The 14,365-nt window shown below is 50.9% G+C and overlaps 1 protein-coding gene and 1 long non-coding RNA gene across 13 annotated transcripts in view; one reads left to right on the top strand and one right to left on the bottom strand.

Moving 5' to 3' along the window:
- The window catches only part of LOC140895144 (uncharacterized), an 87,409-nt gene extending 82,724 nt beyond the window's left edge, over positions 1-4,685 (bottom strand). The window contains exon 1 of the long non-coding RNA XR_012154119.1: positions 4,516-4,685. This is a non-coding gene — a long non-coding RNA (uncharacterized LOC140895144). The remainder of the gene's footprint in view (positions 1-4,515) is intronic.
- A 2,008-nt stretch (positions 4,686-6,693) lies between these two features.
- The window catches only part of TLE3 (TLE family member 3, transcriptional corepressor), a 47,172-nt gene continuing 39,500 nt past the window's right edge, over positions 6,694-14,365 (top strand). For 10 of the 12 annotated variants that reach the window (XM_073304510.2, XM_073304512.2, XM_073304505.2 and 7 more), the window contains exons 1-4: positions 6,694-7,527; positions 7,944-8,044; positions 8,684-8,747; positions 9,908-9,952. In XM_073304510.2, coding sequence (XP_073160611.1) covers positions 7,504-7,527; positions 7,944-8,044; positions 8,684-8,747; positions 9,908-9,952 — 234 coding nt within the window. In that variant the 5' untranslated portion in view covers positions 6,694-7,503. Of the gene's footprint in view, positions 7,528-7,943; positions 8,045-8,683; positions 8,748-9,907; positions 9,953-14,365 lie in introns of those variants that run through there. The other 2 variants (XM_073304508.2, XM_073304511.2) reach the window with 2 other exon arrangements.

Here is a 14,365-nt window from a genome sequence, read left to right as displayed (position 1 = left end):
CTGGCTTTTCCTTGATTGAAGTGACTCACTCCTGAAGGCTGCATGAGCGCAGGCAATTGGTTAGGTGCTTTTCTTCTGCAGTTATGCCTCTGATCCTGGCCCTCACGTTCGAACCACCATTTTTTCTGTCTTTGTTCCTCCCTGAGCTCTGTAAAGCTCTCTCTGGTGCACTGGTTGTAAGTCCAGGCTAGATGGGAGCTGAGCAAACACCCCCCCACAGCTCTCACAATGTGCTTCAATCCAAACTCGGAACACGGCTGAGCGTCAAGCACCAGACCAGCAATTATGCAAAATCACAGGCAGACTGTCACACGCCCTCTCCAGGTATGGACACAGCTCTCCAGAGACTAAAAGACACTGAGTGACCCCCCGTATCTCCATCTTCCGACACTGACATCTGCGGTGCGTGTAGGTTGTAACTGTTATGCCATTATTTTCCAAGTGCTGTGCCTTTACATTTCTACAGCATCTTTCTGGTTGCCATTTGGTGGCCGCCGTCCCATGTCGACTTCATGTTTGCTCTTCATTGTGCATTTGCAGTTTATTTAATCCAAAATAAGCCATTTGGGCTGGTTCTTCTCTGTCTGTGGAAAAGCGTAACAACCATCCCCTTGACCAGGTGGGAGTCAAACTCTGAGTCTTGGCATGCCATGGCCTTCAGCTACTTAAAGGCTGAATTTTTATCTCAGACATCTAGCCCCTGTGCCACATCCTGCCTGTTCACTCTCTCTACTGAGATCAATATCCAGCTGGAAGAGAATCGTCACCTACTTGTGCGCCCGGCAAGTCTTGCTCTTTCGTAAGCATTCTCCTTGGATACCCCTTCAACCTCCCTTTGCACTCTGCCTTGGCCTTCAGATGCCATTCTTACCTCTGTCAGTTCCCTGAGTATCTTCAGAACCTCATCCTGGCCAACATCCACTACCTCTTGCTTGACTCAACCAAAGAAAAACCTTTCCGAACCCTCCAGTAACAGTGAACTCTGCAGAGAGGTAGTTGGGGTTGTTTTATTTCTGGTTTTGTTTCTTCCTTCAGTGTCAGGAGTGCTTATACACTGTCGCAAAAGAAGGGGAACCTTTCGGATGCCTTACTCTTTTCCGGGTTCAGCCCTGTTTGTGTAGACTTAAGAACCGAAGATGCGACTTCCCATGCTCCAGTCACACTTGTGGGATAATCATGTCTGTTTCATATTGCAACCCTCAGAGCTTGACTTTGCAATAACCCAGGAGCTTTCAGGTTTAAGGGAAACAGTATGTTACTACTAAATCTGAAATGGAAGGAGTCTCATAGCCGAGAAGAAACTAGAAACAAGTTGACAGTACAATTCACATTGTCATCCTCTTATTTCCTGGGTGTAGGATTCCCTCCCAGAATCCATGTCACTTTGTTTGGCACAGGAGAGAAGGCTGGGGTGCCTTTAGGCAGAAAAAGTGAAAGTTAAAACTGTTATTTTTATTGTTATTGTTTTGAAAGCTGCCATCTGACGCACACAACACATTCAGTTAAAAATGTGAGATTTTCTTTTCATGCTAACTTTCTGTCTGGTCACATGAAAACACTACACAGAAAAAGAAAAATAATGTACAGGGAAAATGGTAGGGGGAAAGCCTGATTTCTAATGAGGATATGAAAGCACCCATTTAAATAGACTTTTAAATCCATGTGAATCAGAACACTTCCTTCCCTCTCCAATGGCTTTTTTTGAACCAGGTAAATTTTAATAACCTACAATCAAAAATCTGCTATTTCAGTATGGCCCTGGTGTGCTAAGTATCAATTAGCAACAGACATTCTTGGTCACTTTACCGCATCTCAACAGGACTGGAGCTAAGATGAAATGAGAAAGTGATGAAAATAATAATAATTTTCGGGAAATCATTAAATAGAAACCAGAATTGCTATGTAAATACCATGGAGCGGTTTGTGTAATGTGTTAAGCCAGTGATAACTAACTTTCAATGCAAAAACATCTTGTTTCCCACCCCTTCCCCCCACTTTTCCTAAAGAGACTAGCTCTTCAATCAGTGATGCTTCCCGATATCCCTAGGAGCTAGGGAAATAACATCCTTGTTTTACAGATTGGGTATTGAAGCACAGAGAGATTAAGGCCAAAACTTTCAATCCTGAGTTCCTAAAATCATCTGTCTAAATCCACATTTAGGACCCAATCCCACAAGCGGACCTTACAGCTACACTGAACCCCACTAAAGTCAACGGGTCCACTTTGCAAGATCAGGGCCTTACGCACCCATATGAAAGTGACCTGATGTCCAAGTACTATATATGATCTCCTGATGCTAGGACAGGGACACAGGGAAAGCTACTTAGCGTGTAACCTCTTTGGGGGCAGGGCCTGTCTTTTTGTTCTGTGTTTGTAGAGCACCCAGCACAATGGCGTCCTGGTCCAGGAGACAGTAATACAAATAATATTTATTATTATTGCATGTTAGGCCCTGATCCTGCAAGCACCTATCTGCTCACAGGGTTATACTGCTATATGCATAACTGTTTGTGGGATCCAGGCCTTCGTTTAGTAAGCTAGCTCTTCCTACTTCTAATACCCTTAGATTCTAGATGTTTGATTCGCAGCAAAGAGCCTGATCCTACTCCCACCAGTGTCAATAGCAAAAATCAAACTGTCTTCAGTCGAAGCAGAACCAGGCTCTGTGAAAGCACGATCACTTTACTCTATTTCACCTGTTTTCAGCAAGGTGCAGGATGCTCCCAACTCCCGTCAAAGTCAGTGGGAAGCGAGGCTGTTCAGCAAGCTCTCACTGACTCTGCTGGACCAAGCCCAAAGGGCTGAAACACGCTCAGTCCCACTGAGTTCAGCAAAACAAAGGGACCCTTCCGGAGGAGCTGCAGATACCATAAGCCTGCCTGCTGTAAGATCAATTAACCTTTCCTATTAGTGAAAAATTAACAAACATGTGCAAGCCCAAAGCAAGCACTGAGGACAAAGTGCAATTATTTGGGGATTTATCATAAATCATTACTTCCTTTGCTAGGCAGCAGGGAAGCTTCTCCAGCTTTGTGAAGCAAGCTGTTCTTGGTCAGTATCTTTTGCAGAAGTCTGGGGAATACTGAATGTGGCTAAGGGTAGTTTTTCCTCTGGGCTGATCTGAACACTTCAGGATAGCCCTCAGTACTCCTGCATTACCAATGACAAAATATGTCATTGCTGGGGGGGTGGGTTTCAACTCTTGTCATCTTTGCTTGGTAATATTCCCACCTAGCATTGATCAGACACTATTTCAAACCTAAAGGCACCTCGGTAAAAGGAGAGCGCGCTGATTTTCAGAGTTCCTGTGCAACACCGGCAAGGCAAAGTATCTTCCATGCTTCCCTCTGCTGCTTCCTCCCCTCCAGGGTAACACCCTACTACTGCTACCAGCCAGTGAAGTGGCTCCTTTTAGCTCAAGCCAGCAGGTGCTTGTGATGCTGAGGCCAGTCCCCAATACAAATCTTGCCCAGCCAAAGCCACCCAGGATGCCAGGGCAGCCAGAGCTCCTGGCTCCCCTGGGCCGGGCTTGGCGGCAGCTCCTCAGCTTGCGAGAGGCTGGAGGGACCACTGGGAGAGGAGGCGGCGGCAGGGAGACAAGCCGCAGGCAGCAGGTGGCGGCCTTGCAAGGGCTGCTGCCGCTCCGGCTCCCGGGCTCGGGGAGTCCAGCCCGGACTTTCCTTCCCGCTTTGGGGACCGGGTGGAGGGGTGGGGTGGGTTTTTGTTTTTTCTTTCCTTCTTCTGTTTGTTTGTTTAGCGTGGTGCCAGGAACTCGGCTCCCACGTGGGGCGGACTCCCAGGTGCTCCGCGGAGCGGCCAATGACAAGGCAGCGCTCCCGTAGCGACGGGCCCTGACACTTCTCGTAACATAGACAGGGGCGAGGCAGCCAATGGGAAGTGGAGGCCGAGGCGTCGGGACCTCACTGGGTTCAGGCCCCCCCCCCCGCCGCCGATGCATTCCCCCCCCACCCCCACCCCCACCCGTGTCCGGGGCCCGCGGTGTCTCTGCAATTCGGGGGCTGCTGCGAGGCGAGGGTCTGGGGGGGGGGGGGGCCGTGCTGAGCCCCAGGCGACGGGGCGGGGAGGAAGGGGGCTCGCCCGGTCCCCTGGGATTCCCTGCTCCCCGGCAGGCTGGAAGGGACGAGCCGGCTTTCCCCGGGGCAACCGGGCGCTGGGAGGCCCAAATTGACACCTGCACGCGGGGGTGCGGGGGGGGGATCTTCTACCCCCCCCCTTTCTGGGGCTGGGAAGTAGCAACCGGACCCTGTAACCGCCACAGGCCAACGGCCTCCCGCAGCGTCGGGGTCTCGCCCCCCCCCCATTTCAACCCCATCCCCCCAACCCCAGCTTTTGCAAGGGGAGACATCTGCCTGGTGGGCGTGCGGGTGCGCGCGCGACTTTCCCTTTCGTGCGTTCCCCTTTTACTATTTAAATTGATACGTTTCATTACTAGGGAGAAAAATAAAATATTCCTTTGATACACAAAATCAAATTGATATTTAGCCTCTGCTTACTTTTTTATGCATGGCTCCTTTTCCCCGCACGGTAGTGACAGATTGTTTGAGCTGGAAGGAAAAGCCATTCCAAGCTAATTAAGCAGCCATTCCAAGCACTATTTGCAAGCGGGACGCTGAGAAGCGGCGGCGTTTGTCAGCGCTCGGCCCCCGCGTGGCTTTGACTGACAAGCCCGTCGCTGGAGTGGCAGCCCGGGCGGCCTCCGCCAATGGACAGAAGGCAGCCGGCGCTGCCCCTTGCCGATTGGTCGGATGGATCTGTTTGATGGACGGCTGCTTTTTTTTTTTTTTAAAGCGCGGGGGGCGGGGGCGCGCTGCGGTCCCCACGTGGGGGGAAGGCAGGGCGGGTTGGGTCTGTGACGTGGGGCGCGAGGAGCCATTTTGTGCTAATAGCGGCTGCCCGGGCGCGGAGCCGGGGGTGTCTCTGCGGAGCCCCGAGCCCGGTGCCGGGGCGGGCCGAGCGGCGCGGGCGAGCCCTGCCAGCGGGGGCTGCTGTGAGCCCTGCCCGGCTTGCACGCCTCCCTCCCACCCCCGTCCAGGGCAGGTGCAAGACCCCCCCACGCGCGCGCTCACTCTCGCGTGGGCGGAACCTCGCCCCGCGTGTGTCTCCCTGCGGGGCCTCAGCCGAAGCCCCCTGTTCCGCGCGTGGAAAGGGCCGGGCCGGGGTGCTGCGGGCGGAGCTCCCCCGGGGGGATGCCCCGCAATAGCCGCGGGGGCTGGGCCCGCAGCCTGCCCCACGGGCGAGGATTGTCCCGCGGGGGAGCCCGGGCCCCAGCAGGCCCGTGGGCCGGGCGTTTCCGAGGAGGGGCTGGGCAGCTGACCCGAGGCCGGAGCGCCTTGTTGCGGGCTTCGCACCCGCAGGCCGGGCCTCCCGACGGCCGGCCGGGCCCACGCGTGCCGGCTCCTCGTGTGTTTCCCCTGACTCAGGAGCGTTCCCATCTGCCGAGCGGACGGCATTGACCGTGTCCCTGCGGGACCTCGGAACCATCTTCCGGGAGGGGAAAACAAGGGTGGGCCCCAATCCCCGCTTCGGGCCGCCTGAGGCGCTTTCCTGCCTGCCTTTCTGGGTGTTGCACTTACTCGGCCTAGGCTCGAAAGCAGAAGTTTGCAAACACGGGGCGCGTAAAGGCGGCTGCAGATCAGCCCTCTGCCGGGGGGACCCTCTGCGGCTGGGCTCTTGTTTGATGTAAAGGCTCAACCCCTTCTCCCCCCCCCCCATTGGCCCCGCAGCAGTTACAATACACACCGCTTTGGAGGGCGTGTAAACCCCGGGATATTCCAGTCCGGTCGGGTGCGTGGGTAACTTGAACGACGTGACCCCAGTTCTTCACCACAGCGGCTCCGACTCGAGGCGCCCAGGGGAGGAAGAGGGGAAACGGGTCGTGACGGCAGAAAGGGCCGATCCCCTTTGGTAGGAGCAGCGGGCAGAAAGCATCCCAGGGGATGCGGGCCTGGCTGGTCGTTTCGGGGGGGGGGGGAAGGAAAGCCATTCTGTGAGCCCCCCGCAGGCTTTCTCGGTGGGGAAGGCTATTCCCCCCCCTCTCTCCCTCCCTCCCCTTGTTGTTCTTGCCCCATTTTATCGCTGCTAAGTCTTAAGAAGGGAAAACAGGCAAGCGGCGGGGCGCTCCTGGGCGCTTTCTAGTAGCTAATGGGCCTGCTAAGCTGCTGCCGGAGGAGGCGGGGGGACGGTGCTCGTCCGCGGGGAAGGTGCTCGTCCCCCCCCATTCCCCGCCCGGAGGGACATTCCGAATTCGAGCCGTGCACACGGGGCGGCTTTGCAGCGGCCGAGCCGCTTTCCAAGGCCAAGCCGGCCCGGCGCCGTTTCCCCGCCTCCCCACTCGTGTCCGAGGGCTCCCGCGGCAGCCGAGCGGGGCGGGGCGCTCCCCGGCCGGCCGCAGCCCCCCCCAGCGGCGGGGCAGGGCCGGGCCGGGGGCGCCTTCCCCGACACAAGATGGCATTGTGACGTTCCCGCTGCCGGCGCCCATTCGCCGGCCGAGCCGCCCCGCCCCGCCCCACGTGGGCTCCCCGCGCTGCCATTGGCCCGGCCCGGGGACGCTGGGGCGGCTTTTTGTTACACTTCACTCCCTCTCCGGAGCGCTCTCGCGCGGCGGCTCGGCCCCTCGTGCGCTGCCTCCTGCCTGCGGAGTCTGTGGGTGGCACCGCCGGGGTCCCGGGGCGCGCGGCGAGAGGGGCAGGGCAGGGCAGGGGGGATTCCAGCCGCCGCTCCCCGGGAGCATGCGTTCTCCGCCGGGCTCCGGCCCCCGGCGGCCGGGGGTCCCCGCGGCTTGACCCCGCCGGCGAGGAGCCCTCTTCGGAAGCGGACCCCGCCGCCGCCGCCGCCGGGCTGTGGAGCGATGCGGCCGGCGAGGAGCTGAACGGGCGCCCGGGAAGCGGGAGTTCGCAGCCGAGCCCGAGCGGCTGGCGGAGCCCGAGCGGCTGGCGGAGCCCGGCTCGCCCTTTGCCCGCACGCGTCGCCCGGGAAGTGGCCTGGCTTCGGCGCCCCCCCCCCCGCACCCCACCCCGACCCTTGTCTTCGGGCGGCGGCAGGATTTGGGGGTTTTCTCGGCGCCGAGCAGCGGGCGGCTGGATCGTGGAGAGCGGCGGGCGGCAGCCCCGCGGGCTGAGGAGCGGCGCAGCCTGGGTTGACTCTCCGCCTTCGGGGGCCGGAGCCCGCAGCGCCCCCGGGGGAAGGAAGGAGGGAGGGAGCGGGCAGCAGGATGCCGAGGAGCGGGCGCTGCCCCGCGCCCCCCGCCGTGTGCGCCTTTCGCCCGAGGGGAGCCCGGCTCCTGCGCCCGGGGCTGGCGAGCCTGCCCGCCTGCTAGGCGCCCCGAGCTCGCACCGCCCGGGACTCCGCTTCTTCCTTTGTTCCAGTTTTGGCCCCTCCGGGGCAGCTTCGTGGCCGAGCCGCGGCCCGGCCCGGGCTCGCCTGAGAGCAGCAGGCGCTTGGGGCCGGTGGGGGAGTGACTTGGGGGCCGGTGAACTCCTGCGATGTACCCCCAAGGCAGGCACCCGGTAAGTCCTCGCTGCCCCCGGGCGTTTCCCTTGCAACCTATTTCCCTCCCCCACCCTTGATCTTTGGGGCGGAGGGGGGGGGGCAGAGGCGATGGGTGTGTCAATCTGTCCGTGCATCGCGGTGATGCTTGTGCACCCTTGAGACCGGAGTGTGCCCCCGGGCTCCGCGTCTCCAAACAAACAAGCCGGGGAGCCTCGCGGGGAAGCAGGGGCTCTCCCGGTGCCAGGAAGCGCCCCGACGCCCCTGCCACCCAGCCTGGGAAACTTCAGGGGTAGCGAGGGGATCTCGGACCCCTGTTGGAGCCTGTTTATTTGGGGGAGGGCTGGCTCCTGGGGAAGGGACTGGAGGGCCAGGCATCTCTCCCTGGTCTGTAAACGGCTTGTTTTCTTCCTTGTCTGCCTGTGTGTACCCCTAGGCTCCCCACCAGCCTGGGCAGCCGGGCTTCAAATTCACAGTGGCTGAGTCCTGCGATAGGATTAAGGATGAATTCCAGTTTTTGCAAGCCCAATATCACAGGTAACTCTCTCTGTCTGCCTGTCTCCCTCCCTGCTTAGCAAAGGTTAAATGTTTAATGACAGATTTTAAGTGCACACTAGAGCATGTATTAAAATGTCTTTAGAAGAGCAATTTATGGCTCTGTGTTGACTAGCATCAATCGCCAGCCAAGGCTCCTTTTGTTCCTCCCTGTTTGTCATTTCGGAACTGCCCCAGTTTTTAACCCTCTGCCTCCTGGGCTTATCGGAAAAGCTCTAGTAACCCCTCCAAATCCCTGCTGGATGGAACCTTTGTTTGTCACTAGGGTCCCCTCCCCCCTTTGATCCATTCTAAGAAACACCCCCCACCCCCAGCAAGGTTCCTGTTTTGCCACGAGGAATCCCCCAGAAAAAAAAAATTACCCTCTTGTTCTGCTGAAATTTCCCATCTTTCTAGCTTGCAAGACGTCTGCTAACCTGCCATTGAGCAGAAACCTGGCAGTACTAAGGGGCTATTACAAAAACAAACAAACAAAAATCTACTGATCTGGGGTGATGTGCTTCTAAGAAGTGTTACTCAAGATGGTGTCTCTTTTTCCCCGCCCCCCCCCGCCCCCACTTGACTTGTCACTTCATCACTGCGGGTTCTTAAACATATATTTATTCTGTTTTATCCTCTTAGTCTTAAAGTGGAATATGATAAGCTTGCTAACGAAAAGACAGAAATGCAGCGCCATTATGTTATGGTAAGAGACTTTAATCAGATTTTGTATCCGACTGCACATGGCATTCGCTGATGATGGAGCAGTGAAATGGGCCAGGGGATGGTGGTGATGCGGGACCCTTAAAATGAGTATTGCCCATTCAGAACAAGTTGTCTTTATTCTGTGCCTTGCTTGGGGCCGGATGGTTCCTATCTCTAAACATTACAGCTGTCCCTTCAGTGTTATCTGCCTGGCGGGTTGTGAACCATCCTCTAAGGAGAAAAACAATACTTTTGGTGATCAGTGTTCCTGCCCTGTTTTGACAGGCATTGATCCTCTTGTGTCCTCCCTTTATATTTACCAAATATCTGACTTGTGCCTGAGGACAGCAGACTTAAAAAGATTGGAAACCTAATACAAGTCTCCTGTTAACCCTCTTCCCCTGACACTCCCAAAGAGGATTTTGAAGCATTTAGAGGCAGGAGTTCTGCTGACTCTGTATCACAAGAATCCATGTTTGTATCGTTGCCTAGTTAAAACTTCAGCCCCCTGTAAGCACGCATTTTGCAACTTGCTGACCCTGGAGTGTTTGGACTAACTTCTGATGTTAGGAGACAGGGGTCAGACTGCTCCTTGTTTTGCCTGAGGCCAGAGAAGGCCTGTTACGACATCATCTCTCCCAGTTGCTTTGAGGAAAGTGGATTCTTTTGTTGCTACAGAAATCTTTTCACTCTAGTTGCATTACAGGGGCAGTAGGTGAGGTGATTCTTTTGATTTGTATTTCTAATCAATTTAGTGTGACCAGCGTTCATTTTCGAAGTACAGGCCCATTCCCTGACTGCAAAAGAAGACATGTAGGACACAGGGCAGAAATAACTTTTAAAGGAAAAATTACAAGATGTTTGCCAAATTGCAGTATATTAACTTTTCTATTCGAACTTATACATACTGGTCGCACACAGCTCTGGGGGAAGGGTAAGCTGCTGTCTTGTTTCTTCTAACTAACTTATAGGGAATAGATGAACGAGAAAAGTAGTATCCCCTTGTTACGTGTGTGTCTCTTAAACCCTACATGCATGTGGCTATTATGATTTAAAATTTCCTTGTTTAATATGCTTTGAGCACAGTTCTGTCCAGGAGGCTTTTCTGATAATGGTCTTATGCAAAATCAATGAAAAAATACTTTTTTTTTTCCCCCCCAGTACTACGAAATGTCATATGGTTTGAATATTGAAATGCACAAACAGGTGAGTGATTCTCTTCCATATCCTGTCTCCTTTCCCTGAACCATGAAAATGAAGTCCTGGTTTTGATAAATAAAAGCTAACTGGTCAAATGGTTGGGGTTACACCTGTGTGGAGCTGTTGACCATGAGTAAATATGAAACTGAGTTGATGGAAGTCCAACACTTTTGCATATGTTAGGGAAGATTTCAGATTTTTTTAAATTGTTTACAAGGAGAGATGAAAGTAATGCTGTGAACTTTTCATACCGAGATGTGTACCCGGATTAGCACATCTTGTGTATATGATTAAACATGAAAAACACAGCTAATTAATACAGATTTGATTGTTGGTGCAACTCAGCATTCTTTAAGGTCATTCTTCTAATTAATACAGCACTGGAATGTATGACTTCAGAACAAATTGTCTTGTAGGATTTTAGCAGCCACTGCAGTGTGGCTCAATGCCATGTTTTACATCCTACATCTGGAAGGTGAAGAAATGTTTGCAACTTTTGTCTGCTCTAATGTATAATTTGCCTAAAGGGAAAACATGAAGGACTGTTGCAGAATGTGATGTGCTACCTTGATAAGATTAAAGCTAAAGAGCCTAAAGGCTGGGCACATGATGGTAAAACTTAAAGGAATGAAGTTATTATTGAGATTAGACCTGATTATTTGCGGTGCTGCTGCTTATTGGTTTTAAAAGTAGTTCTAAGAACTTCAGATAGATATAAGGTGACATCATCTTTGCAATTCATGAATCAAACCAGTTTGACTCAGTGTTTTTGTTAATAGCAATGTAAATCGTATTGACAGTCTCCTGAATAACAAGGTACTATAAGGTAACTAGGTAGTGGACTAGATTCAATACATGTTATTTAAATACACAGTGGTGCGGGCTTTATTTATCTTTTCTCCCCTTCAGTTCATACAGACTTGCTAGGTATATAGAATTATTTAAACAGTGACAAAAATAATTTACATTGGGTTTAGTCTTGCAAAATTTCTTCTGCCCATGCTGACTAGCCATACTTTTTTTTTTTGCTGCTTCCCTTCTGACAGGATCATTGCCTGGCAAAGATGCACTGTGATTTACAGACTTATTTTGATAGTTTTATATGCATTCATATAAAGAGGGAGCAGTAGATTAGCTAATATAGCTAAGTGTCCTCGTGTTTGGATAGTGACCTGTGTAGGGGGAAATGCAAAGACCTGTTCAGATGGACTTTGTGGTGCAGTGCTTTGGGGAGCCTGTAGCATTTTCTGGTTTTATGAAGCCGAAGAGACCTGTAAGGATAGAATTTCTACGTAGATCTCTTTGGGTGATGCGACCTTTTGATGCAGTTATATCCCATTGCTAATGGGAGTCTTATGTCTCTGTCAAGAGGACAACAGACCCTGAATGTTTTTATGAGAGTACATTTTGGGTCGTAGAACAAAACAAAACGTGCTGTTTTTATTACAGGATACGTTTTACCTCCACAACGTGTGCTGGAATTCTTTTCCTCTTTTTGGAAATCTGTGACGTATGCAGGGACATAAAATGAAATGTACCTTCTTTCGCAGCATTTAGTCTGGCAAACTGAATGAGGTGTTCATCCTGGCTAGTCTCTTTAAAATGCCTAGTGGCAGAGCTGTAGGGTAGAGTTAGGGTATGTTGCTAGATTGCCATTTTCTATAACATTGCGAGCTGTGTTACAGTTTGTGTTTTTGTGAGAGAGTGAAAGGCCTTCTTCCCTTTGGTGGAATTTTGCATACTGATGTTATTACAGTGCAACAATGTTAGTTATGTACAAGTGTTTACATCTTGGGGCACTGTTCAAAAACAGCGAACCCTAACAGGGAAGCCTGGGTGGATCTGGTGTTCCCTGTCTTGTGTTCCTCCATTTTAAAGGTCTAAATAAGGATATTCGTCAAATGGTTCCTGAGTGGAACCTTTCTTGGCTGCTTTCATCATCGCGGGTGGCTGTATGTCCAGTACCTTATATTAGAATTGGACAGGGTCTCTGAGGAGAAGCTGTTTTTGTTGTTTGATCACCAATGGTGTGCTTGATGCTTCAGAAAAACAGAGCCACCATCCTTGCCTTAGCAGCTGAAATGACCGTATAGTCTGTTTCCTGAATCTCAGAATTGGGTGAAATGAGCAAAGAGGACAAGGGGGAGGGAGGGAGGGCGTGAGAACTCAGGAGAGAAGAGCAAGTATAATCTAAAAGGGTTTGTCACTCTTCCTGACTGCAAGGGCTTTACAAAATAAATCCTACCACTAATTGCAGTGTGGGTCCTGGGTGCATCTGGCTGAGGGTGGCTAGTCCTGAACAAACAAGTTTATCAGCTGACCTGTTTAGCGGTTGACTTGTGTTTATCTGCACACAATCAAGTAGACTGGAGTGCTTGAATTATTCATGCAGTGTCCTGCCCTCCAGACTTGACTGCTTGTGATTACATCTGCCTGAGACAAACACTGATGGATACTTCATCTTTAAGCAAAAGGGGATTGCCTGTCTGTAGGCTTATATAACAGATTATCTCTTCTACATTGAATATTAAAAGTGTGTGTGTTTTTTCTCTTTACCAAATCACAAAGAGAAATAAGAATAAAGGTGATTTCATGAATGACTCCATAGGCTACATGCAAGGAATTATGTATGAAGTGACAACTCACTCTATTGCATATGATTCAGGGAATTACTCCTAGTGTCTGCCACAGTCTCTTGTGGTAAGTGCTATGTTACCCAAATTCAATCTCCTTAAATACAAGTTTTACCTGCGTAGGATTTAAATATATAGTTGCTGCCCGGTAAGTTTTACTGAGGGTTTTTTTCTTTCCAATGTCAATTTTGCATTGCATCCACTTTATTGGTCCAATCTTGCTTTTTATCATCTAGAAAGATTTGGATGAAATAATCTAATTGAATAATCCAGAAAAGCAACTAATCATGTGTTGGGAGACAGAACGCCTGGTGGTAAATACCACTAGTTTCTAGTCTTGATGGCTAAGAGCTCAGCACATAAACATTTCTTGTTTTTAGAGTTAAACTAAGACTTTGGCCTTGGAACACATTTAAACCATATTGACACTTTCATGAGCGAATCCTGCTTCTTCTGGAATATTCCAAGAACACGATATACTTTATCATTCTTGTTAGCAAGGCGTGCCAGATAATAACTCGCTAAACACTTAAGAAGCCAAATAACTGCTTACTCTGAAACCTGCTTATTATGATACTTTCTGACATCTTAAGGTAGAAACAAATAGTTTCCAGCTATTTTAACCCTTAGTGACAGCTGGCTCATTAATTCCCACCTTTAACTCCTGTTGTTTTCGGTATTAGTGTCAGGAATCCTGGCAGCAGATCTAAAGATACCTGTTCTGAACTTTATTCCCTAAGGTAGCCTTGTTTGCCTTCTGCTGTTGTGGATTGTAGCTTGCCCCTCCACACCCCCTCCCTGAATTTAATTCTCATCAGTGAAGCTCTCCACTTTGCTAATAATGATAGCAGCCGCAAATAGCTTTCAACATGCCATTGACAGCCTGTTTGGAGAGAGCACTTGAAATAGTGCTAGACAGCTGAAAGTACCCATAATTGTGTACCAGAGTGAGAACCACACTGCTTAAGGACCTTATTTTCATGTGCTTAAAGAGACAATATCCTGGTTTCAACAAATGCTTCTAGTGCTTCACTGGCATTATTTATTCACCCCTCCCTTTTTGATTAAGGTTTCATGGGGTGGGAGGGCACAGATAGTAACAAAAACCCCTGATTACTGACTAGCAAATGATATAAAATCAGACCAATCTGAATTGTCTGCTATGGGTAGTTGAGAATGTTTCTTAACCTAGACCTTTCCTTTCAACAAAGGTGAAAACGTGGCTTCACTTAAACCGGAGAACTTCCAAGTTTAGACGGGAGTTTGAAAGATCATTTAGGAAGACTTTTTTTCCTGTGGACATCTTTTTGTCTCCGTTTTTTCTTAGTCACTGAATAGCGTTGGTTCCACGTTACAGTGTGGCCAGCAGAGCATATCGCAAGAGACTACCCTAGTAATCCGTGGAGTTTACAGGGTTTAAACACCAGGCTGAAATCTGCTATGGAAAAAGCCAGTATTTTGGCAAAGCCTTCTTTAAATTGTGACTGGTGAAATAAAGTGGACTGAATTCTGCCCTCAGTTGTACATATGATGACGTCGCGCCCCCCCAGCCCCATTGAATTCAGTTAGGGACCTGATCCATGTGGGGATCAAAATTCTACGTGGCGTGCTCCTCCCCAGGGCAACTCCCCTGACATCAGCAGACATACTCACCCCAAGGATGAATTTGATCCAGTATTTATAGTATCCTAAATCCTATTCCTTTCCAGTCAGTTTTTGCTGTAAGATGCAAAGTGATGTCGTGTCTGTTCTGGAGGGGAGTCCGCTGTGATGTTGGAACAGTCTG

Source organism: Lepidochelys kempii, chromosome 10 (genome assembly GCF_965140285.1).
Source record: "Lepidochelys kempii isolate rLepKem1 chromosome 10, rLepKem1.hap1, whole genome shotgun sequence".
In the NCBI taxonomy this organism is placed as follows: Eukaryota; Metazoa; Chordata; order Testudines; family Cheloniidae; genus Lepidochelys; species Lepidochelys kempii.
This window is presented reverse-complemented; position numbering and strand designations above follow the sequence as displayed.